The 25592-nt window shown below is 41.7% G+C and overlaps 1 protein-coding gene across 1 annotated transcript in view; it reads right to left on the minus strand.

The window, feature by feature from the left end:
- Window positions 1-1028: 1028 nt before the first annotated feature.
- Window positions 1029-25592, minus strand: part of igf2r (insulin-like growth factor 2 receptor) — a 43262-nt gene continuing 18698 nt past the window's right edge. The window contains exons 19-51 of the mRNA XM_068576633.1: window positions 25311-25487; window positions 25127-25222; window positions 24892-24993; window positions 24032-24194; window positions 23703-23879; window positions 23468-23614; window positions 22792-22970; window positions 22470-22557; window positions 22052-22261; window positions 21826-21956; window positions 21161-21264; window positions 20216-20349; window positions 19871-20067; window positions 19355-19481; window positions 18973-19104; window positions 17314-17473; window positions 16564-16672; window positions 15217-15298; window positions 14856-14989; window positions 13833-13982; window positions 13574-13738; window positions 12974-13184; window positions 12684-12836; window positions 11972-12206; window positions 11406-11542; window positions 11016-11133; window positions 7272-7418; window positions 6953-7137; window positions 6333-6519; window positions 6081-6224; window positions 5908-5977; window positions 5058-5348; window positions 1029-4974 (exon numbers count right to left, since the gene is read on the minus strand). Coding sequence (XP_068432734.1) covers window positions 4816-4974; window positions 5058-5348; window positions 5908-5977; window positions 6081-6224; window positions 6333-6519; window positions 6953-7137; window positions 7272-7418; window positions 11016-11133; window positions 11406-11542; window positions 11972-12206; window positions 12684-12836; window positions 12974-13184; window positions 13574-13738; window positions 13833-13982; window positions 14856-14989; window positions 15217-15298; window positions 16564-16672; window positions 17314-17473; window positions 18973-19104; window positions 19355-19481; window positions 19871-20067; window positions 20216-20349; window positions 21161-21264; window positions 21826-21956; window positions 22052-22261; window positions 22470-22557; window positions 22792-22970; window positions 23468-23614; window positions 23703-23879; window positions 24032-24194; window positions 24892-24993; window positions 25127-25222; window positions 25311-25487 — 5001 coding nt within the window. The 3' untranslated portion in view covers window positions 1029-4815. The remainder of the gene's footprint in view (window positions 4975-5057; window positions 5349-5907; window positions 5978-6080; window positions 6225-6332; window positions 6520-6952; window positions 7138-7271; window positions 7419-11015; window positions 11134-11405; window positions 11543-11971; window positions 12207-12683; window positions 12837-12973; window positions 13185-13573; window positions 13739-13832; window positions 13983-14855; window positions 14990-15216; window positions 15299-16563; window positions 16673-17313; window positions 17474-18972; window positions 19105-19354; window positions 19482-19870; window positions 20068-20215; window positions 20350-21160; window positions 21265-21825; window positions 21957-22051; window positions 22262-22469; window positions 22558-22791; window positions 22971-23467; window positions 23615-23702; window positions 23880-24031; window positions 24195-24891; window positions 24994-25126; window positions 25223-25310; window positions 25488-25592) is intronic.

Genomic DNA, 25592 nt, shown 5'->3' on the forward strand with positions numbered 1-25592 from the left:
GACTGGGCCAAAAAGCTTTTTATTCAGGAAAGGCATATTTTACTTTGTGTTAAATCATCGTCAGCTATTACTTTTGCATTATGGTTTGTTTTAACTGTGTTTTTATTTGTCTTACTACATATTGGCTCTATAGCGCTCTGAGATTCTTTTGAAAGAAACATTTAATACATTATTATTATTTTAGTTGAAGTCAAGTCTTTAAGACTATAAGTGTGTGTGTCAAATCCTCCCAGATGTTCCTGGACATGTCCGAGTCAAGTTTTGAGTCCTTTGAAACAAGTTCAAGTCTAAAGTGCTTGGAGACGAGTCCCATTCAAGTCTGAGGTCCTTGGAAACAGATACAAGTCAAGTCTCAAGCCATCAGGTCCAGTCCAAATCACCAAATCTCAAGTCCTCCAAGAAGAGGCACGAGTCCTCAGACAAGTTGAAGTCTCAAGTACATCAAAATGAGTCCAGGTCGAGTCTGGATTCCTTCAAACCAGGTCAAAGTCTAGTTTAAAGTTGAGAATCCAGCAGGATGAGTGCAGCTAAAAGCTCAAGTTCTCCCACATGACAAGTCTAGAGTCCAAGACAAGTCAAGAGTTATTCAAAACAAGTCTTAGGTTCTTTTGGACAAGTCCAATTCAGGTCTGGGGTCCTTGGAATAAAAGATAAAAGTCAAGTCAATAGTCACTCAAACTAGTCCAAGTCCAGACACAAGGAGCAGTCCTTCTGCAGGCTCAAGTCCTCCAAGACAAGTTCATCGAGTGGATTCCAGATCAAGTCTGGGTTCCTTCAGGACAGGTCACAGTCTAGTCTAAAGTCCTATGAGACGACTCCAAATCAAGTCTTAAATCCAGCAGGATGAGTGCAAGTCAAATCTAGAGTCCTCCCAGATGTTCTAGTCCATTCTCAAGTCATTCAGACAGGGCCAAGTTAGTCTCAAGTAATCCACAAGTAAAAGTTTTAATACCTTCTGAACAAGGCGAGTCTCAAATGATTGTGTCCTACTCTTAGTCAGAGTATGAGATCAAACCACAGCAGTGATAAACAGCGGATCTTATTTATTCAAATAATGCAATCTGTTTGTTTTTGTACATCAATGTTGTTGTTTTAAATAAGAAACAGGCAAAGAGCTGAAAAAAAACAAACTATCAGACAACACCAACTAAAACGTAATAGTGATCTCCAACAGTACCGAATCATCACTGAACAATCCTTGTGCTTTTTTTTTTAAAGTCCGCCCCCGTTTGTCTGCTTCTGATTTCCACTCTCGACCTCGTCTGCAGACGCTGAACTCGTTTCACGTAACGTGAAGCAGTTCTCTGCTCGAGTGGAGACAAAAAGAAAAAGCACAAGAATGTCTATTCATATCTTCACAGGGACGAGAAGGTTCAGGACAGCACCATGCAGACACCAGCTTTGGTTGCTAAATACAGCAGAAACAGACTTTATGCAACGATGGAAAGAAAGACTTCACATATGAAACAGAGCCATGTTGCTCCTCTGAGGAGCGCTGGGACGTCTCCTGAAGACCAGCGGACTACAAAGTGCCAAACACAGGGAGCTGGAGCTCGAACCTCCTGCCCACAGGTTCAGGAAGTTACCAACTGAGGATTACTGTGCTGTACCAATGTCGAAAATTACATTTCAATAGAAGTCGACGAGGAGCTCGAGTGCTATTAAAGTCATGTCGGACTTTGAATCATCCTTCAATCAATCATGGATATGGATTCATGACAGTTCATGTAATTGTTCTTTGGAAACCTGCCCTGTGTGCCGTCACGTCACATCGTTTTTTATGCTCGAGAAGATGGATAAAACGGCGCTGAACAGCATCTTAATCAAATGCTGATTCTCCAAAAAACAATGTAAATGACTAAACAAGAAGTAAGAGAACCAAAGCCGGACAGAAACATAATGTTCTCCATTATTAGGGCGCTCATCTATCTGATCCACACAAATGACTGATGTTTCTAATTTCAAGATTTGTCATTGTTTTTCATCCTACAAAATGTGTTTAACAAATTGTGTGTACAAAGCTTTAGAAATACCCTGAAAGGGAACCCTTCCTCTATTGATCGATACACGATTTGAGTTGATAACTTTAGTTTCTGTAGATTGAATACTGAGAGAAACCAAAAGCGAATTTACTTACTTCATCCCATTCGTACGGTCCATAAGGTAATAAATAGTCGTAGTCTGTGTCAGAGCACCCTTTGTAATTGAAAATCATTACAAAATCTGTCAATAAATAACGCGGCGCTCTCCCAGGGTTGTACATTCAAGTTAGGAGTGGAACAGTCGGTTTGTTCTTTCAGTTAAATTTGACCAGGTGGGAGAAAAAAGCCTGTAAATGAGATACCTCAAAATGTCCCCATCCATAAACACTGATCAAGACAGATGGCCTGCAACGAATGATTCTTTTCATTAGAAATTCATGAATTATCCTCAATTAACTAAGTTTGAGTGAAGGAAAGGTAGAAATGTTTTCAAACTTGTTGTTTTGACCAAACGCTTCTTTTACAAAGATATGAAACAGAGTCAATCATATTTGAGGAGCTGAAACTGAAACATATTTATGACAATCAATTCAAACCAATAATTAAATCGTGAATGGTACGTGTGAGCTGGATGCAACAAAGAAATCTCTGAACTCAAGGCCTCCTTTCTACCTTCTTTCAGTCACTCGTAGCGGTCAAGCGGGCGTCGCAGCTAAAGAAAAGCCTCAACAAAAGAAGCAAGAGGACCTTGAGTTAGGAATTGATTTTTTTGTTTATTCACTATTTCACAGGTCAAGCTTTAACTTTAACTGATTGAACTGTGAAAACACGGCTGAAGCTGTCAATAATTCACTTAGTTGATTGACAAAAATGTAAGTTATGTCATTGATATGTCAAACCTTCTGTGTTATCAGCTTCCACAGCGTGACGACTGGTTGCTTTTCTCTACATCTTTGGGTTTGAGATGTTCAGACTGAAGACATTTGAAGGCCATGATGACTTGTGAAGGGCACTTTTCTGACATTTATAATCAATAATGAAAATAATTATTTGTTGCAGCCTTAGAAAACACTTAACTGATATGCAGAGCGCAGGAGAAGAATCACGGCAAAGTGATCCATGTTTAGTCGCAGGAACTAGAGTTTGATTTGTTTCGACTTTGGGCCCAAAGAACCTGCACACGGGACGGCATACAAATACTGTGTTTAATGTGTAAGATTACTCATATCTCTCTTATGCAGAGAGTCTGATATATTAACCAAAATACCTCGGCTGATGGCCGTGATCGCCATCATTCCTGATATGCTTTGTTAAAACACCAGTTTGAATGTTAAGCAGAAACGACGTTAAATGGAAATAAACTGCCCGTATTCGATACTTAAATGCTTCACGTCTTTCTTTTGTCTCATCTTCACATGCATTTGGCTAAAAAGGGGCTGTATTCGGCACAAACACGTGGCTTTACCGAGTTAAAACTTCATTTTTGCTGCAGCAACATCCACAATCACAAACCCGAATAACAGAACTTTAATGTACGAGAGCGTGCAAGCGCGGGAAAACAGACTCCCAACTTCCATACATTAGTGGCTGTAGAAATATGGCTTTGGCGGGAGGGAAGGAGGAGGGGCTTCAAAAAGCAACACAAACCTAAACTAAAATCTCAAACTTCACTTTCAACCTCCGTCCTCGTCGCCCGTCCATTCACACTTAAGGCCATCTCCATTTTCCAAACAGAACAGAGATTCATACAGATAATCAGCTCAGACAAGCATTTAAATAATCCTAAAAACACGTGTGTGAGCAACTCACCGGAGAAGACAACAAATAGACAGACAAACAAAACGTCCATATTATAGAACATTATCCTCTATGTACAAAGTCTCTGATCAAAACAAGACAGAAAACAAAAATCAATCTGTCGCCGGACGTGATTCCTCGATGAAAAAGCAAAGTAAGAGTTCATCATCAGCAAGGTGTCGCGCCTCCTTTTCGAGAGGAAAGAGAAGACGTCTGCTATTATAGCAACTGTAAACAGCAAGAAAAGACAAACAGTTGTCTTCATTCCCTTTACAAACAACACAAGCCGGCTCCTTCTGCGCCCACATTCAGGAACAAAACCTGTTTCCCCCCGCTTTATTATTTTCTTCTTTTCTTTGATAGCCGTTGTTTTTTCCTCAGAAAATCTGCTAAATTGTTTCACTATTGAGCTACTTCACTGTACATCTCGGCCACAGTTATCAAATAAAGTCATGGACATTAAAAATCAACTCCAAATTAGGTAGAGAAAGCTTTTCTTTTTCATTCACTGCAAAATATTATTCTTAATAAACTTAATCAATGCTGCAATAAAGTGCTAAAGCAATGGCACAACTGTATTTAAAAAAAAACTCAAGAAAGGAAAATATTGAATTTTCATCTGACATTGCAGAGCCAATATGTTAAAGAAGATGCCTTTATGCCTCTGGCGTTGGTTTTTAGAGTCTATATTAGATAAATGTGGCAATATTGAAGTGACTACAGTGAAGCACCTTATTATTTAATTTCAGAATTATTATTAGGGTGCAGGTAAAAAAAACAAACAGCCCGCAGAACACTTTAAATAATCAGCGATTAATAAATAAGAAACCATGTGCTGACAGTCTGTAGACGGTGGACTGGATCGAGTCTGAGGCCAGGTAAAAGGACAAAAATAAAAATAATTCCAAAAGAGAAGGAAAGGTTTCTGCTTTCAATATGTTGTTGGTATCTGTTGTTGCTGTTATGGAGACATTCACTGAGAAAGAAGAGTCCAGACTGGTTGTGGTGGGGGGGGAGCGGGACGGAGCAAGTGACATCACACCCTGAGGAGGTCCTCGTCACTGTCATCCTCATCCCGTTTCCTGTTGGCTGCCGTGTTGTTACCGTTAGTTAGGCCCGAGGAGCGAGGTTTGCCGCTCTTCCTCTTCCTGTCCGACTCGTCCAGGAGGCCCACCAGGTCCTCGTCACTCTCCTCCTGAAACGAAGGACATCTGTGAGCGCCAGGGGGGAAAAAACGTGAATAAAAACCACCTGGACAGATGTTGGGACGATACACACCTGAAGGAAGGGGCTGCGATGGGCCGCGGCGTGCCTGGAGATCCCGGAGGACTTGAGCACTCGCACCCCGGGGACGCTCAGCACCTCGTCCTCGCTGTCGTCGTCGTCGTCCTGCTCGTCCAGCGAGAACGAGCGCAGGCCGGCCGTGTTCACCGGCTTGGTGGTGATGTGGCCGTTGCTGTGGTTGCTCCTACCTCGGTTCGAGGACGAGGAGGTGGACGCGGGAGGGGCCTCGAGCTCCTCCATCAGCCACTCCATCTCCTCTTCGCCCCCTTCTTCATCCATGTTGACCTAAGGATTGAGGAGTTAGAGCACACAGAGTCAAAATTGAGGTCGGCGCCGAATAAAAAAAATGATACTTTACCTACTCTGATAGGGTTTTTAAACTATTCAAACTTCTCCTTATTTTTATGTTAACGTAAAAAAAGATCAGGAATATTCACGCATATCAAAAGAAAAGAAGGTTTGGATGCTCGACCGTTGGAAAAGCGCGGCCCAGACGAAACCGGTATTGTCACGGCGTTTTACATTTTGAGAGGCCGGTCGATGCGCCGCGCGCATAGACGGAATAACCATGTTTCGCACATGCCGGGGAGAGACTGTGTAAATGCGATGCACCAAGGCATTGTCCCGCACGCGGCCGACAACGTGAACCGAACAGCTGCCATGCAACAAACATTCCCCTGCAGTTGCACGATTGGATGAACTCAGAGGCGAGAGGAGCATTTTTTAGATGCACCGTGTTTTAAAAGCAAAACATTCTAATTAACTAAGTATTTGGCTGGAAAAGTGCATCTCCGTTCACACTGGAACTTGAATCAGAATTGATTCATTCATTAGATCAACCTACCTTGGAATATTTATAGGCGACTTGGTTTCCTCTCCTGCAGCAGCCAGCAACCTTCTGGATCACCAGCTCTCTGTTCGTGACGACAAGACAAACAAGCATTCATATTCAATAAAAAGAAAACGTTTTCTAGATCTTTTAGCTTCCCCGCTCTCGTAGGGCGCTGGCGGTCTCACCTCCTCTCTTTCTTGTGGAGCAAAAGGCCGAGCAGACAGACGGACAGAACCAACAGCAGGAGACTCAGCATCAGCCCCATCGCCTGGCTCCGCCTGGAGAGAGCAGGAGGCTCGCTGTCGCCTTCATCCAACCGGCTCACAGTTCTGCAAAGAAATCAAGAAGGGAGATATTTATACATATTTGACATTTAAAAACAATCTTGGAGTAAAAAACTATATTCTGATGTAAAAAAACCAAAAGCATTTGCTTACGTGAGACCACACACGGCGTCCGTGTGCCACACAAACAGATACTGGCATTCATCCGTCTCCAGCATGAACTCGGGGATGCCGACGCCTGCCGAGGGGTTGCAGTGGAACATGATGGTGGACGACACCTTTTTGGTCTGCTCCCGCCCACATGCAGACTCCGAGGGCACCATCACATCCAGGTTTCCTCCTGATGCGAAAGCGAGAATCGAACAGTTTGAATGATATGAAAACTGTAAGTTAATTGAAATGTCTCTTTTCGGACAACAGTTTTAAGTTACAAGAAAGGACTTTTTATTTTGTGTGGACTTTGGCGGTCCTTGTGTGTTTCATAGCACCAGAGTCCCTTTAGAAAACTTTCATTTTACTATTGCAGGGTCTGACAAGCTCCCCTCTCGATATACATACAGCAAACTCACACAGACAGTCCACCCATTTTTGTTTGATTCATCTTCAGGAAACTGTGTTTGTGGCAAATTTCCAGGCAATCCGTTGTGGAGATTTGGAACAAAGCGTTACAAAAACAAACAACACCGCTATCCATCTTTAGCTGCGACTCAACCACGTTATTTCTAAGTAAATACAGGGGAGTTGCTGATTTCATAACCTTAGCAAGAATTTACCTTTAATGAAGTACTTGGCCTTGCTGGAAGAGCCAATCCTGCGTCTGTAAGGCCCGTTGAGTTTGACCTGGCAGATGTTGGCACCGAGACAGGTGGGCAGGGAGTTGTTGGTGATGCCAGACAACTGGATGTGGTAGATGTAGCGGTCGCCGTTGGAACGGATGTCCCCAGACGCCTGATGCTGGCTGAGAAGTAGGGGGTAAAAACAAGGCTGAACAGACCACCCCGGGTAGAAAACAACATGTTCTCCACCTAATTCATGCAACAAAGAGAGATATTTAAGAGGGAGGTGGACAGGTGGCGTGTGTGCTATTGTTACCTGAAGTAAAGCGTCCCCAGACTCAGGCTGGCTCCAGTGTCGGGAACCCGGATCGTCCCGTTCATCATCTCCACCTCACGCTGCTTCACAGCACACGCCGACCGAGTCTCCCAGCCAATCACAAACTCGCATGACGCCTCATCAATGCTGTTCACGCAGAAACAGATTGAGATAGTTCACTCTGAGCAAGCGGAGTGGATTTAAAACTCAAAATAATAAGAACAAAACTAGAAAATTTCGCAAGAAATTTTGAAAGTGTGGCTACTACTGCCGTAAGACGTCGCAATATATAGCTTTTGTTTCTGACGCCCGTCTCTCCTCCAAAACACTTGAGTTGGTTTGTGTGTTAAACTGATTGGCTGATATGAAGCACCTGTGTGCTGCCGTCGTCATGGTGACCAAGTGAGCGCCAGCAGACTGATTAGAGGCAGACTGGACTGTGGACTTAAGGAAATAAACTACTGAACGTCCTGAACACACACAAACGTATGTGAAATATCATATGACCTTATTAATGATCACAGTGTTGACAACTACACAATATAAAACACACGTAAACGTCTTTGTGTGTGTGTGTTTGTGTGTGTGTTTGTGTGTGTGTGTTTGTGTGTCTGTTTGTGTGTGTTTGTGTATGTGTTTGTTTGTTTGTGTGTGTGTATGTGTGTCTGTGTGTGTGAGACAAACAGACAGAGAGACAGAAGTCATCTGTGTTGTGTGTGCGTGTGTAAGTGTCTGTGTGTCTGTTAAACTGCCCTAACGAGAACACCTGTGGGTCGTTAGATCAAAGGTTGCCATGGTGATGACTTCAAAGGGACTTCCTTACGCTGAGCTTAATAGACCTAAATACTGTGGAACTCCTTTCAAACTATTTAAAAAAAATGGTACTTTAAAAGCCACTATTGCTTCGATATCGCATATTGAGCGTTAGGAAGACCTGATGAACAGATACTGTGACTGGCGAGTCTGTACGATAAAACATGTGTCTGTACGGGCGATTTACAAATCAGGTACGAGCTTCAGGGGAGATGTGGCTTTGGAGGGAGATTTAACATGGCGGCGGATGGCAGAGCGAGGTGGACTTTCTCTCACATTCAGTCTGATTTCAAGACGTCGGAGTCCGTTGGATTCCTATCGACCGCAGTTTATGACAGAAGACAAGATTTCCAACGTTTCTATCCAACAATGGTGTATGAAGAGTGAACATTGTGGGAGTAAAGACAAAATACGTTTTATTTTTTTAACAGTTTCTGTCGCTTCTTCTCACTCTGTTAATTGGTGCGCCACCCTCTACGAACATTTCGTGAATTTTTTTTAATGTTTTTTGCATTTTTCGGGAAAACGTACGGGCGAATCTCTTAGAAAAGTCATAGCTCACGATTCCCGCGCAAACCGCACGTTTCGATGTAATTTTTGCGCATGTGCTGGCAACGCTCTGGGAGGAGTAGTGGTTTGACTATAAGAAGAATAATAATAACTAGAAAGAGCATTTCCTGCTGAAAATGCGTTGGAATGCAAAAAGCTGAAGCATAAAGCTGAAATATTTGAAAGAAATTGCTGAATGTAGCTGAAAATAGTGAAATAAAGTTGAATAAAGCTTAAAAAAAGCTTAAAGCTGAATATATATGAAAACAGCTAAATGTATATGAAAATACTGGAATATTTATCAAAACAGGTGAATATATATGAAAATAGTGGAATATATATGAACATGTAAAGAAAACTACCTGATGAAAAGTGTTGAAGCCCAAAAGCATTAAACTGAACTGTTGAAAATCCTTGTTGTTTCAATGTATAATTGGAAAAGGTGAAAGGAAAACTGCATCATCTAAACACTGAACATAGTGAAATATTGTTGAATAAAGCTTAAAAAAGCTTTAAAAAAGCTGAATATATTTGAAAATAACAAAACAACTGAATAAAACACCTGAATATGTATGAAAATAGTGGAATATATATGAACATGTAAAGAAAACTACCTGATGAAAAGTGTTGAAGCCCAAAAGCATTAAACTGAACTGTTGAAAATCCTTCTTGTTTAAATGTATAATTGGAAAAGTTGAAAGGAAAAGTGCATCATCTAAATACTGAACATAGTGAAATATTGTTGAATAACGCTTAAAAAAGCTGAATATACTTGAAAATAACAAAACAGCTGAATAGATATGAAAATAGTGGAATATATATATGAACAGATAGAGAAAGGGAGGGAGGGAGACAGAGAGAGAAGTCCTGTGTGTGTGTGCGTGTGTAAGTGTCTGTGTGTCTGTTAAACTGCCCTCATGTCAGAGGTTGCCATGGTGATGAATTCAAATATCGGCAGTTACAATTACTAACTGCCGATGATTACATGGAGTCAATGCTGGGAAACACCTATCCAAAAATCACCCAAAAAACATACTTAAAAAGCCCCGATTGCTTAGATATCGCATATGAAGCGTTAGGAAGACTTGATGAACAGATACTGCGACTGGTGAGTCTGTACGATAAAACATGTGTCTGTACGGGCGATTTACAAATCAGGTACGAGCTTCAGGGGAGACGTGGCTTTGGAGGGAGATTTAACATTGAAGCGGATGGCAGAGCGAGGTGGACTTGCTCTCACATTCAGTCCGATTACGAGACGTCTGAATGTGTTGGATTCCTATCGACCGCAGTTTATGACAGAAGACAAGATTTCCAACGTTTTGAGCTATAAATTATGCCCAAAGAGTACACAGTACGGAGTTTACGGCAAATTTAAAAAAAAAAAATCTTCAAGATCTGACGTGGGTCTGCCCTCTAACATGACATCACGTGCTCTGAACTCCGCAACACACACTCATGCAAAAGAGAGAAAAGGCGGCAAAAAAACATAAAACTAAAACGCTGACAATTATGACAGTATAAAATATATCAATAAGTGGAGATATACGGTAATAGCTGAAAGTTTTGGCAACATTTTAAACTTGGAATGGTGTCTCTAGCTGAAAGCATGGCAGAGCCTTAGGCTTTTGGAGCTGAAGAAGTTTAAGCGGATTTTAAAACGTTTTTCCATTGGAAACCATTCATTTTTATTTTCATAAAAAGTTTAATAATTTAAATATTTGAAAAAATATGAAAAATGTAAAAGCGTAGAATAATAGCTGAACGTTTTGTCAACATTTGAAATTTGAAATTGTGTCTCTAGCTGAACGTATGAAGAACCTGTAAACGTTTGAAGTTGAAGATGATTTGAAGATTTCCCCATTGGGTCCCATTTTAAAAAAAATCATAAAAAGTTTAATAATTTAAAAATTTGAAAAGTCTGAAATTTGAAAAGGAAGTTGCACACGTGTGCTTAAGAAGCTGAATATTTGAATAATTGAACTTTTTTCTGTAGCTGAAAATATGAAGGAGTTGAAGAAGTCCAAAATACGTACGGAAGAAATAGAAGAATAATAATAATAATAAGTTTTTTAAAGATTCGAAGAACAATAGTTGGAATGCTCGAAGCATTCCAACTAATAATAAGCCCGCAGGAGAACATGAAGTGTGCTTCCAGCATGGGGTCTCTGACCCCATGCGGCTGAAGCCACACTTAACTAATAAATTCTGTGGAACGTTACACATGTAAAAGATGGGCAAATTCAACATTAAGGAAGGAGGCAAAGCAGGTGATATTGTGTCAACCTTTTAAATATATATAGTTAATATAAACTGATCGCCCCCTGACTAATCTCTTGCTTGTGGGGCTAAAAATGAAAAGCTTAATAATGTGTGTGTTACCTGATGAGTGCCGGGTGTCCAACAGTGGAGCCGCAGCTCAGCTGTAATACAGTCTTGGCCTGCACGCCGTTACCGCAGACCTTTTCTCCCGCTGAGTAACTGACGGTGATCTTTTCACCTGCAGAAAGTAGTTTGAGAACCGTGGTCATGAACTTTTCTAATGCACAGAATCAAATCACAGCTGTGAGGGTCACCCTCTTCACCTCAGAGCCTGCACGGGTTTCTGTTTCATTCAGAGCAACAGTAGCCTTGCCAATAGCGTTTTAAATTTTTATTCTACACGCAGTAAAATTGTAATATCCATACAAATGTTAATCCTAGGATATTTGAAACTTCACGCCGATATTATTCAGAAAAGCACAGTGAAATGTACATGACTTGATTACCCACCAATAGAGCTCATTTTCTGGGTAAAAACTCGGCCCAGGGTCTCGGTCACTCCTGCAGCTGTGCGCCGGCACACGGTTGCTCCCTCTGGACAACCCGGCAATCCACCGTGGATACCTTGACACAGGTTGATGTAGTACCTGGGACATAGAAACAGAAGAGTTGTATTCGTCAGGACTTGGGAAACGAAGGTTCGAGTGATCTATGTGGCCTTGCAGACATGTTCACCCACATGAAGGCGACAGTAGTATTTATTCTGTTTCTTGCATCTATTGTGAAGCAGGGAATATTATTAATGCTAAAATATTTGTTGTATTTATTTATTTGTATCTAGTATTTCAAGATTTAGATGCAAAATTCTCACAGTCGCCTCAGTTCTGCAACTTAAGGTGGAGCAGTCATGCCCAATATAAATGCCCAAAGCAGATAAAATCCTCATGAAGACCATGAGTAACATGAGACTTCCTGTTCACGAACAGTTTTTTTTAGTAAGTTTCAAGCTTTCTTTACTTCCATTTTGGATTTCTGTGGTCTTCACATTGGATTAAAAGGAGGAGTTGAGGACTTACGAATCCCCTCGGTGGCTGAACTTCCACGGTTCAGTGAGGGAGGACAGGGTTCGGAGGTCGAAGGTCTGGTGCTGGCTGACCAGCTTACACTCCATCTTCATTGGGGGACAAACGGCGCTGGTGCGCCACTGAAAAGTGGCCGAACAACCCTCCGTCTCTGAGAGCAGCTGTGGAGCGCCGCGGCCCGCAGACTGGTCGCAGGTAAATAATATGGAGGACTGACGCTTAGCAGAGGCTGAAAGAGAGAGAGAAAAGGCAGAGAAGTCATGCAAGTGCAACACAAGAAAGCATTTTGGAAGGTTTAAACCAGGAGTGTCAAACTCATTTTAGTGAAGGGGCCACATGCTGCCCATTTTGATCTCAAGTGGGTCGTACTAGTAAAATCACAGCATGATAACGCATAAACAACAACAATATTTCTCTATGTTTAAATCATTGGTGAAGGTTTTTAGATGGTAAAATCTATTTTAAGGTCTTTCAAAATTACCTAGAAACATAAAGACCAAAAATTCAGACATCAGCCCTCTGTTTATCTGCCTGAGCTCTCCTCTGCAGATTTCCCTCGTGCCACTTTCATGATGTGATCCATGTTTAACGACTTCTAATTGGAGTAAGTTGGAGTAATAATAGGAGTTCACAGAGGCGGCTTTAAGGTCATCACATCTCTCTGTGTTTTCATGTGTTTTCCTCTCTCCTGTCAAAGAGCTGTTACCTGCATTGCAGAATCCCCACTTCCTGTCTTTGTCGTAGTTGGCAGTGGTGGCACACCACATCCTGCCCTCTGTGCGTGCGTCTCTGGTGCACGCTGTGTACGACTTCTTCATAACAGTGAAGGGGAACACACACACACCGCCGTCATGTGTCCCTGAAATGCACAAACATACATATCAACTACTTTGTTCAATTGTCTCCCGAAAGTTATGATCATATATAAATATTATGCTCAATTTTTCTCCTGGTAGTATCATATCTATACTAACGGTACAAATATAGAAGACTTACCTGGAGGGCAGAGATCTCCCCCACCGTACTGCATCAGTACGGTGTCCGCGTCATGTTTGAAGTCCATCGTCATGGCCTTGCTGATGCCAAACGATGCGGTGGACTGGTTTGAACCGGAACCAGACACCCAGCAAACTGCGCTGTTCTTGCAGGCCGGCTCGGCCACGGAGCCGCAGACGTTGATGTGGTAGACGCCGGAGCTCGCTTGTACCTGACATACAGAGAGGTCACTTCACTACAGTATTTGAAAAGGGCGTGTAGGGTTCGGAGGCATGTAGCGGTGAACTGAATCCCCCATTGCTCACTCTTCCCTTGTCAAGACAGCGTTTCGCCTCATTAAGAGACTTTCAGTATCATAATAACACGACTTGAAGAGAAATTTAAGTCAGATGTAAGTTGGCGGTTCTCTGGCTTCAAACTCGGTGGCTCGTGTCACTGCAGTTTCACAATTGTGCCGGAGAACTACAGAGGCCCCCAGGTAATGGAAAACCATGAAAGGCTCTCGCTGAAGCCATAGAACCGTAGATCCATGGATTTAATATTCCACCTTAAACTTCGCAGATATAAATAGTGGACAGACAACAAGCCCATGGAGCTCACCTTGACTTCACCAGAGAGGCTGGACAGTTCAAAGGTGAACTGCAGCTGGGAGTCGGTGAGCTGGCACCCGGTGGTGTTGGTGTGGGTGGCATCTGAACAGACTATGGGAGTCGCCCACTCAAACAGATAGACGCATTCCTGAAGCCTCAGCATTTGTGGGGAGCCCTGGATGAAGATATGAAAAAAGCCCAGAGATGTAAAGTAAGCGATCCACGTGAGAGTATTCTGATCATAAAAGGACATCGAAGTGTGGACTGACCAGCTGCAGGCCTCTCTGGCAGGTAAAGATGATGGTCGACGTGTAGTTCTGTGAAGGATCAGCCGCGCACTTGGTGGCGCTGTTGTAGGTGATGGACACTTCCCCTGTTGCATCGTTGATCTCAGGACCGCTGGTCGTCCTCCCAATGTCCTTTAAGAGACAGACAGAAAGACAGAAAGACAGAGAGAGAGACAGAGAGACAGATAGAGAGAGGTGGAGGCAACGGTATTGAAAGTGACAGGAAGAGAAACAAAGATCAGACAAAAAGAATCATAATCATATATATTTTGTACTTAATATTGTTATACTTATGCCATTTCCTTTAAGTTTGACTATTTTATTTTGTTATATATAGTGTAAAATTCATAATGTGTAGATAATGAGCAGATTTGCGTCACCTACTCCCCAATCTTCTCCAAGTTTTCTGCTTTTTCATTGGGAGACATTTTTTTTAACTACATTTCAAAATACATGAAAATGTTGCTAAATCAGATTGAAAAATATCATTTGTTGAGGTCATCCACCTCAGGCATCATACGTGTTCTTGTACATTTTAAACTTGTATATTCTGAGATTTTTCTCTGAATATATTCCCTTCCTTTCACCTACAATGGCTCCAATATGCAGTTGCATAAACATGCATTTTCTCCAAGTGTAAAATATGGATTTGCTTAGGATTTTGTTTTTACATTTAATGTATTTAAAATGTATTTTTGTTTATTTTATGTGGCACATAAAGAGAACATGCATTTCGAGCCACCAAATATATATTTACAAAATTCCTTTCAAGTACAAAAGGCAGCATGTACAGCGCATTGGTAATAAATAGCTGGAACTGAAAACCTTTCTAATGACTGTGCTTGTTGTCATCAAGAGGTGCCAACCTTTGCTTGTCAACAGTGCTCTGGTTTTCATTGTAAAAGGCATCAAACCACATAACAGTGAGGTCAAGGTAAATGGTCCTTTATCTCTCTTGTATAAAAAAAATGTGTGCGTCTGTTGTTGTGTTTGCTAGTGTAGTACCACAGGCAGTCCATTGTCAGGGTCTGCGCAGACGGCGGCTCCAGGGGGGCATGTGACCCCGGGGATGGGGTTCAGAGGCTGGCAGATGTTGATGTAGAAGTCTGGAGATCCGTCACTTTGATCCACGGCCTCGTCTGAAAGGACACCATTAAGAGGATTGAAACAGAAATTTGACAGTATACAAACAGTATACTTTCGGATGAATGTTTTGCCCTTAAATGATGCACATGGAGGAAAATCCTCACTGGCACGATGCATAATGTGCCACATTTGATAGTCGGTATTTTGAGAATAGATTTAGAATTTCACTGCATGCGAAGCAACTCAGCATTTGACATGATGACCCCCTCGGCCCACTGACCTGTTGCTGTGTAGTATCCACTGATGTGGATGAGAGGAGTCAGGTCTATGAGAGCAGAGCCGTTCCGCACTGAACACTTCACCTAAAAATTGCATCAAAAGAAAGTAAATAAAGGCCAGCGGTACATCCTTGTAATGTCATAGTAATAGTTTTCTTGCCTCAGAAAGGTAAACTCGAAGCAAAGGAATTCAATCATTATATTCTATACAGTGGCTGTTAAAAGTTTTCTTTCAATGTTTTCTTCTTTTAATCCTCTAGAGTTTTGAGAAGTATTTTGGAACAAGCGAGTCGGGTACAATCCCAAAAATTCCGACAGCGTCACATAATTCAATGTTGCATTGCTGTCTCCCTTCTTTCATAATCCTTGAGAAGCTGATTGTAGTCCACCCACAGACTACACTCAACGGAAATTCAATTTGCTGTTTAAAATGGCCAATGCTGTGCTAATTTACGAAGGAATGCTCCATGTTATTTTTATAATTATTTGCTGTTGCAAAAATCTACTAAAAGCCCTGAGAGGAAAGTAAGAAAAAAAATTCAGGTAAAAGTCTGATCAAAAAAATAAATTAAAAAAATCTCTCGAAGCTACGACTTGTTGTTTCATGTGCAAGAGCAAATTTGAAAAAAAGTTTAGGCAGGTGAATCTTTTTCAACTATTTTTGATCACGAAGGTTTTTAAGTGTTTGTTGTTGTAGTACTCATGTTGACCACTACTCCGTGTTACACATAGGCCTAAAAGCATTCATGATTTCTTTCAGATGAGTTTTAATTTCTTCATGCACTCAAAACAAAACAGGTACACATGTTGTGTGTTAGCAGGTTGTGTGACATTACTGCCATGTCTGTCTTTTGAAATGTGATCCAATGCTCTTGATCATATTTAAAGCATGGGCTGGTGATCCACTTCAGCCTCTTGTGGCTACATTTAGTGTTACAACAAACATGAGAAAAAGTTTGTTCCTACCAAAAAGTCATATTCAAACCTATATTCACAGATTATATATATATATATATATATAAAAATTGACTGAAAAAAACCCAACAGATTCTCCTGGCGAAAGCTTTTTAAATTTAATTTGTTCCGACTGTTCTCTGTTGATTTTTAAGGTAACGATTTTATCCCAGCACACACATACAAACACATGCAGGGATCAAGTTGTGTGTAATTCACATACATTTGATTTGGATTACACACATAAGCACATTCCTTGTCAGTGAGTTCTTGCCTACTTTGGATGGTAAGTCCTAACTAGCCGAAAGTTTCCCAACATTTGAAGTTTATTTCTGAGCGAGAGTCACCGTGTTCATCTGACTTATCACGCTGACAAATAAACAAAACATACTTACTGCCTGTTCGCAGACCAGCGGTGTGTGAAACGAGAAGAAGTGTGTGCAGGTCTCAGCGTCTGAGTCAATGAGGACTGGCTCCGGCGGGGCTGAGCCCATGTTAGGGGGCCTGCAGAATCACATTGCAAAAATGTAACATTGCTGTGCAGTTTTGCAAAAAATGATCCATTTTATATTTGAAATAGCATTTAAACATAACTCCATTTTTATAAAATGTGATGATATGAAATGTGTGTTACGTTCAAACAGTTCCCAAACGGGTAACAACAAACGTGAAGTGCATTTTATGTGTCTTTAAACTCTTAAAACACAGGAAAAAGGATGAACTGAATCTTTAAAGAGCTTGGACGCAGTCTGCACCGTGTTCTGGCTCTCATCTCTCACTACACTGTAATGCATTTCACATAAAAGGCAGTTGGAGAAGACATGGAACAGAGATTCAGAGTTATAGAGACATTTTCAAAGAAACTATTATTTTATCTGTCCTTGTATTTTGAAAAGGGCATTATTTGTATTTTTATTAAATTGTGATAATGTGTTTTGGGATTTCATGTGAAGTGAGTGCTGATTATATAAAAAAGAAGAAAAAATAAACAAGGACTATCAATGCTCTCTGTTTCTTCTCTTCCTCCAGTTTTAACGTGTTTTGTTTCTATATCCGATGACTGATGATTAAAACCATCAGCGATGGAAGAAAAGAAAACAACGAGGGAGAAAACCCAAACAAGGACACAGGAAGGAGCCATGTACCTGCAGATGAAGTGGATGACGGTGTTGTGTTTGAGTTTGGCGTTCGCCGAGCAGGGACTTCCTCCTTCGTACGCCAGCTCCAGAACCTGATCCTTGTACGAGAGTTTCCTGCTCACCTGACCGGCGCTCACCACGGTCGCGGCATCCTTAATACACACAGCTGGAACACAATATGCAGATACAGATATTTTACAATAAATGCAAAAATACAACAGTATTTCAAACCATTAGGTAGATGACATTTTATTAAAATTACCACACAGGTTCTTATTTCCTGGATCTCATAAGACGTTTACAAGACATTGAAAGATTTGTAAATCTGACACATTTCTGTAATATTTGGCGCAAGGCTTGACCATGGGCTAATGAGCAAGTCTTTGATTCAGATTCAGCCGAGTATCTCAGATATTGAAAAAAATATTTCAGGTCTTCACATTTTTGCCAATTTTTTATTAACTATAGTGCTTTCTTCCTTTCTTTCTTTTTAAATGCAGTGCATGCATCAAATAGTTGTCTAGAACTGTGTATTTCAATGCAGGTTGAACATTTCTATTCCCGTAATTCTAATTGCAGTGCCTTCAAGGTTAATGTGCAGAAAATAATACAGCCATAACTTGTGGCTGTAAAAGAACAGTTAATTATTCAAGAATCACTGGAATTTCAGACCTCTTTTAAACGCTAAACTGTGACGCAAAAGAGTGGTGCGGCATGTCCTCGGTGTAACATAAACCACACTGACGTCCGAGTGAGACTGAACAGTAACCAGGGGAGTTACTGTTAATGAGTTCTTAGTGAATCCATCCCTCTTCATTTGTCGTTAACTTTAGGACATATGATTTGTTTAAAGAAAAATCACCATTTATTGGATTTTAGTGCAACTGTTATATCCTCTACTTAAAGCTTTAAGGTTATGGTATTTTAAGCTTGACCATTGCTGCTTTTACAATCTACTCACACAGGCTTTTCCTTATCACTCATCAGTAATGTGGGTGTAACGACTAAGTTTGCTAGAACAGTCTGGTCACTTTACTGTTACACAGGCTTTAAAACCAGGAAAAGACAGCACCTTTGCCATATTACAATATTTAGTCTCATTCACAGTAAGGATATAATATCAATGTATTGCCCAGTCATTACATATTGACTTATTATTAAACATCTTGAAAGGTTGTGGCTCCCCCTGTTGTAGCAATTGTGAAATTGCCAGAATACTGAACAAGGGCATCCTGCCTGAAATGTCAGGGTGGCAATATTAAATAGTTTATTAGTGAGCTGTCCTAGTCTTTCCTTACATACAATACATCTCACATTTAGAATTCAGCACCTTGTCTTCAAAGTCTAATAAACATCCCGAATAAATACCCCGTCGTGGCTCTAAAAAAATGAATTGAGTTGAAAGCTGGACAACCAGTGAACACCAGTTACATGAAACCGGCTCTGACTGGTCGAAGATTGACTGATTGCCTCCAAAAGCGACACACCGAAGATGCTTAAAACTCAAGCAAGTGACCTTTGAGCCTCTGAGTGACTGAAGAGACATTTGTCTGCAGGCTTTGCAAGTCTGTCGTGTCCCGGCAACAACGCCTTTATAAAGATATTTCTCACTTGTGTTGTCTAGAAGATAAGTGGGAGACACAGTCACTGGGTGGATGTACGTACCAGTTTCAGAGCTGCATCCAGTGTTGGCCACGTTCCCACAGATGTTCATGCGGAACATCTTCCTGTGTTCCTGATGATCGTACACAGTGTAACCTCCTTCCTTCGTCAGGGGGTTGAGATCAAACAAATGACCTAAGGGAGAGGAGGGTCACAGTTTAGAGAAATTACAATATTGCTCCGTTCAAGTACATTCGTTCTATTAAACACAAATACTGTGGTAAAAGGTTTTCCCGAAAAGTGTGTAGTTATGCAAGCCTGTCATGTCCATTTTGCATTTCAACACTACATTTTTTTCAATTTTCAAAAATATAATAAGTACACATAAGTAACAAGTATGCCTGTATACAATACATGTACGGAGTTACGTCTCTTAATATCTGACCTGTAGCGGGATTGGTGACCCTGCAGTTGTCGTGTTGGGTGCTGTTGAGAGGGCATGCCGCAGCTGTTAACCAGAGGAAGGTGTACACACAGTCCTCAATGGCAGAGATCAGAGTTGGCCGGGAGTCCTGGAAGGAATATAGAAACATACTCATTTTGTTGTTCACATCTTTACTTAAATACGTGTCATTACTATATTCCCCTGGTGAAAGTGATTCTCTTCTTCTTTGTATTTTTTGCAACTGTGATGGAATTGTAAACAAGTTTTAGACGCCTTGGTGTCTTCAGAGTTTGATGGTCGGAAACTTTGTCCACAAGTTTCTTGAAATATCAGAAAGTAAAACTCTCCAAAATTTGACTTTTTTGCACATATTGAGCCCAAAACAAATATTACAACCGAGGTGCCATTTTTTGTTTTATTCATTCTCCCGATAGACTCTTGTGTTTATAGTTTCACACAAACCCCAGACAGGAAATGATAGCTATTGTTTGTAGCTCACTAAAAACTTCTCCTCACCACTTTGTCTTTGTCACATTTAAAGCGGATGATGCTGCTTTTGTTGCGGATTCCATCAGGACACGCCTGGCCACCGGTGTACTGCAGCTTCAGGACCGTTCTGTCCCATGTAGGACCAGACTCCACCTGCCCCAAATTCACATAGTCCTCTCCGGCCTTCAAACAGGACCCTGCACTGGAGGGACACTTCCATGTACCTGTCGCAAGGGGAGCACAGTGTCAACTCTGAAGTCAGAAGTCATTCAGTCTCAAAACGCTCTCTTGGAAGTTAAACTCTGACCACACAAACCAGAGCTGGACGCTACAGTATTACTGAATAGAACGAACACACGCATGCATGCTGACCTCCTTGCTGCACGAGCGACCTGCAGACGTTGATGTAGAATCGGTTCTTCGTGTCCTCCGTAGAAGACTCCACTTCCCAGTTTCGAGAGTCCATGGCCAGAGGGGAGAGGTCGTACGAGTTTCCCTGATCATCACTGAGGACAGAGCACGCATGCAGAGGGTGAACTTTGATTGTTGCATGTGTTTGAGGTCTGTACAGATTTCTGAACCGTGTTAAAGTTTGTGATTACGTTGTCATTAGTGTCTGTTCAGATATATGCATTTTCCAGCAGGGATCATACAGTGACTCTGATGCTTTGTGCAGATAAAGACATCTAAAGAAAATACCTTAACTTCTAAACAAAATAAACCTAGGAATCAGGCATTTTAGGATGGCACAATGAAATATTTTTGTTCATTTCTTGTTCTATTTCTTTATTTCCATTAGAGGGATACTTAAAAACTTCAATAAAAAAAACATGCATGCAAAAATGGAGAACTCTGTGGCTTTCAGTGTAAACGAAATGTCATCAGAAATACACAAAAAGCTATCTTATTAGTTCACTGAAATTTGTACAGTGTATTTATTTCTACATTTAAAAAAGAAGCAGTGTATCAGCCTACGACAAGTAACTATTGAAGAACCAATAAATTGCCCATAAAGCAAATTAGGTTAAATTTGGAGGTCCGCTCTGACACAAAAGACAGATTTTTCCGCCTACACGTATTCATGATAACAAACTGAGGGGCCTAACTTTGTCGTATCACTTGTACCGTGGACTTGATTGATAGAATTGAACTATTCAGCTAAATGCGACCTCACCAATTAACTACCAGTTATACAAGCACAGACAGCTGAAGTACATTTAAAGGACACAAGTTCAAGAAAATGAGAAACACCAGTATGAGAAGTCCGCAGAAACAACAGAGGAGGAACAAATAAAGGAAACAGAGGAGGGTTGTTACTTGTAGGAGCAGCTGGTGGTCTTGACTGGGACGCAGGCCAGAGCGGTGGGCCAGCTGAACATGTAGGTGCAGTCTGGAGTCTCCTTGATGAACTCTGGAGTTCCCTTAACGAGTGAATCGACACGACACACAGTAAGTTAGGACAGAGTTACAGAGCCGGGATGCATTCATGTGCTGTCAATAGAGAAATGTTAAATGAACTGCCACCGCAGTAATCTGTTAAAAATACAAACAAATAAAACAAGAAATAATGGAGAAAGAAAGAAATAACTTCAGATGGCATCAACCAATCAGGTCACGTGGATCAGGTTGAGTTGCACCTCCAATCATGAAACAACACGGAGGCCTACAGTGAACTTTATTTCTACTGTAAACCATGACAAAGGCAGCGCGGAGCAAATCCACTCCTTCCGTCCACGTTACCTTTCACAATAAAAGCCTGAGAAATAGTATTTGCATGAAAGAATTTCACATTTTCATGCCATTTATTTATCACAAACAGTTACGGAAAGGCTTTGACTCTTTAGACTTAGTACACAGAAAGGACCTGCCGGGATTTATCATTATTATTTTGTATTGTTATTTTAAATAACAGCCCATTAAAAGCCAATAAGATCTGTGGCATCAGCTGGTTTTCTGTCTTTGTGTTGATGTGTGACACTCACAGGATGCCTGTCAGGGTGGCAGGAGAAGTAGATCTCAGTGGATCTTTTGTATATCTTATGACAGGTCTCTCCATTAGTGTAGTTCAGGATGAGCTGGTCTCCCACATAACTCAGAACCTGGGATGTCATTCCTGCACACACGCAATAATAATTACACACATTTGTACATACAACATGACATTAAATATCAAGAATATTCAAGCAGTTTTTGTTTTCTTTGCCGTACCTGCAATCTTGTGGTTGGCCCCTTCCGCTTGGCAGGAGGAGACAGTTTCAAGGCTCGTGTCTTTGCGGGTGCAGATCCCTTTCTGGAGCCCCCCGCAGACCGACAGGTGGTAGATGTACTTATCACTCCTGATGGGGTAATCGTGACCCTTCAGAGAGCTCAGGTTGAACTCGTAGCCACTCTTGGGATCACGAACCCGGCAGTCATCACCTGGGTGAACATGTATTGGACGGTAAGGGACATACTCTCGTTTTATGAACAAATTCCAAACTTAATATTTTTTAATTTGCAGCGTCTGCACGTAATTCCACAATAACAGCAGTTTTTATCTTCAAACATTGATATACATAATTCTCACACACACACACACACACACACACACACACACACACACACACACACACACACACACACACACCTTGAGACTTCCTGATGGGGCAGGCCTCAGAGGTCCTCCAGACGAAGACATATTCACAACCAACTACACGGTCAAGCATGGGGGAGCCCTAAAAAAAAAAGGACCAAATATGTGTTCTCATGGATTATCCGAATAGATAAAATAATCCTTTATTAGTGCCGCAGTGGGGAAATTGCAGCAGACAGGTAGAGTGCAAACAAGAAACACACAGTCAAATAAATAGCTACCTTCAGACAAAATGTAACAGATACATCTTTTACACTAAAAGTACATATCCACATTAAACATCTTCTTCTTGCTCAGGCTTTTATCCACTACTCACCGGGTTGTCGTCACACTGGAGGATGATGCGCGTTGAGTAGCGGGATGTGGAATCGCACAGGTCTCCGTTCTGGTACACGATACTGATGGAGCCGTCCTCTGCCGCCTGCGGGCTCGACTGGACGTATCCCAGGTTGTATTTCTTTCCACCAATCAAGCCACAGGCACCCAAAGGACCCACTGGAGAGAAGAAAAGAATGTATTTAACTCGTACACTGTAAATAAGAAGTGGGTGCAATTCACAGACCTTGTAGTGAACAGCTTCATGGAGGAACAATTTTCTGTCAGCCATAATTCTGACATGAAACAACAAGGATCGTGGATTACCTAAAATACTTTTTACTGTGTATTTCTCCTGTTTAAATGAGTTTATCTCTTTGTTAAGCACAGTGAGCTTTGAAAAGTGTAAATGTTATTATAGCTGAATTTGAGCAGATTTTAATCAAGTTTCAGTTGTGAAGAAATAAAGGATTCACTTTTGAGTGTCTCTGAATGATGACAGCATGACAAAGACACAATTAATCCATAATGAAATTAGTTGACTATCAAAAAAAAAGAACATTGTAGTCAAATAGGTGTTGCAGATTTAATCAAAAGCCCAAGTCAGTGAGAAACTCTTATTAACTGTGTGTACGTGCAAGCTGATCAGGTGCGGGAACATGAAGGAGCATACTGACCTGGACAGTCGCTCACTGGAGGGAGAGGTTTGCAGACGTTGATGTAGAAGCGGCGGGATTTCACAGCATCTGTATCTATGGCGATCCAGGGGCTGTCCTCTCGGTCCCGGATCAGGTGCCTCAGGTCATACTCATGACCATGGGAATCTAGAGGCAGCAGAACATTTGTATTTACATACACACGTGTGAGTGTGTGTGTGTGCGTGCGTGTGCGTGTATCTGTGTCTGTCCGTACCAATGATCTGGCAGTCAACTGGAGCAGGGATGCAGGCCAGTGCGGTGGAGAACTCGAAGAAGACGTTGTGGACCTCGAGGTCCCCTGAAGAACTCATGTCCTCTTGCAGCAGTTTTAATGAGCCAGGGTGAGCGGTTTGATTACACACAAAATTAATGGTGAAGGTCTCCCGAGTCGCTGGAGCAGAAGGGAACATGTAAATAGAGGAATAAAGTGCAGAGTTAAGAAACATCTTGAATGTTTGAAGTCACACAGCTGTAAATGCAGTGTTACGCAATGTCGCCACAGCATGTTGAAACATGACATTCTCCGTTAATGTGAATCAATACCCGTGGGCTCGTCCAGGGTTCCCTTATACGTTAGTGTGAGCAGGCCATCGGTGGAGTACTGGAGGGTCTTCTCCACCCCGACTGTGCTCAGCGGATGCCCTCCCTCCAGCACACAGCCGGCCATGCCCGGTCCGCACTCTGCCACGTCTGAGCAGATGTTCACCTACAGGGTGTTGAGGAGGAACAGTTACACTGCTGTTGAATTTTAAGGCAGTGTTGTCGTTAAATTTCAGAGACAACACTCTTAGGATGCTTTTTTGAAGAGATCCTTTTTTCAAATGCAGGAACTTCTCTCAGAAACGGAGAACCTTTTGAAGAACTGCGTTTCGCCCGAGCAGACCCGGGGCGACAGGTTTACTGCTGTACTATTATCTGTAGTGTTAACTGCTTTAGTTAGAGGCGAGAGAACATTTTATGCGACTCGGTTTTAAAGTAAATAAAGTCAAGTTCAAGGTAAGAACAAATACAGAAAATAAGCAAATCCGTCAAGTTGTTTTTCAAGGAATACTGAAAAAGCTTTCTGAAATGTCAACATTTGTATTTTTAAAGATGGTTTACTATTCTCAATTTTTATAGACTAAATATATCAAACGATGAATATGTAATTCTCAAAATGGTTGGTTGTAGTGTTTTTTTATGAATAGCTTTATTATAGATCTAGTATATATTAATAAAATGGCAAAGATGTGAATAATGTAAATCATATGCGGTTGGGAGCATGACTGGAAACAGAGCCGCATAAAAAGCTTTGTGCATGTACAGCTCACACACATCAGTTACATGACACAAATACATGGAAACAATGCGTGAGAGACGCATTACTTATGGTTGGCAAAGTGTCATGACTACAGCTATCTTACCAGGAAGTCTTTGCCATTCCCATCTGCCTTGTATCCAGTCTTAGAAGCCAAAAGCTGAAGGTTGAACTCAAAGCCAGTGTTGGGATCCACAATGGCACAGTTCTGAAACATAAAAGACATGTTTTCCAAATATTATATTATTGAAAACATATCAATTTCCCAGCATCGCATCTTTCCATATTGTTGTCTCATCAGTCAAAGGCAAGATGAGATGACGTAATGCAGCTGGACTCACGTTGTTCACGGTGGTTTTGATTGCGCAGGCCGCCCTGGTCTCCCACATGAAGTTGGCTGTGCAGTTCTGGAACATCAGGAACCTCGGGGCCATTGACTGCGCGGCGTGGAACAAAAACAGAGTCACACCTCCGACACATAACGCCGAGCGTCAACAATCTGCTGCATGAACAGCGCCGACTCACCACCGCTCCTCTGGAGCAGACCAGGTGGATGAGGGTCGTGTGCGTGAGCCTCTGGCCGTCCGACACGCAGGCTGAGCCGTTTGTGAACTCCAGCAGCAGCCGGTCCCGCGCCTCGATGATCGGCCCTCGCTTGGAAACACCCATGTTACTGACGGACACAACCTCCTTTGGAGAGCCCTGAAGACAGAGGGGAGGAAACGGCGGCTGAATCTAATTTCTGCCTTTTTAAAAAAAGGTGCGTTATGTGATAATATTATCTAAAAAACAAAACAAGTTTAGTTC

The sequence above is a fragment of the Clinocottus analis genome, unplaced genomic scaffold (genome assembly GCF_023055335.1).
Source record: "Clinocottus analis isolate CAN_PGR_092001 unplaced genomic scaffold, fCliAna1.0.p SCAF_15, whole genome shotgun sequence".
NCBI classification, from domain to species: domain Eukaryota; kingdom Metazoa; phylum Chordata; class Actinopteri; order Perciformes; family Cottidae; genus Clinocottus; species Clinocottus analis.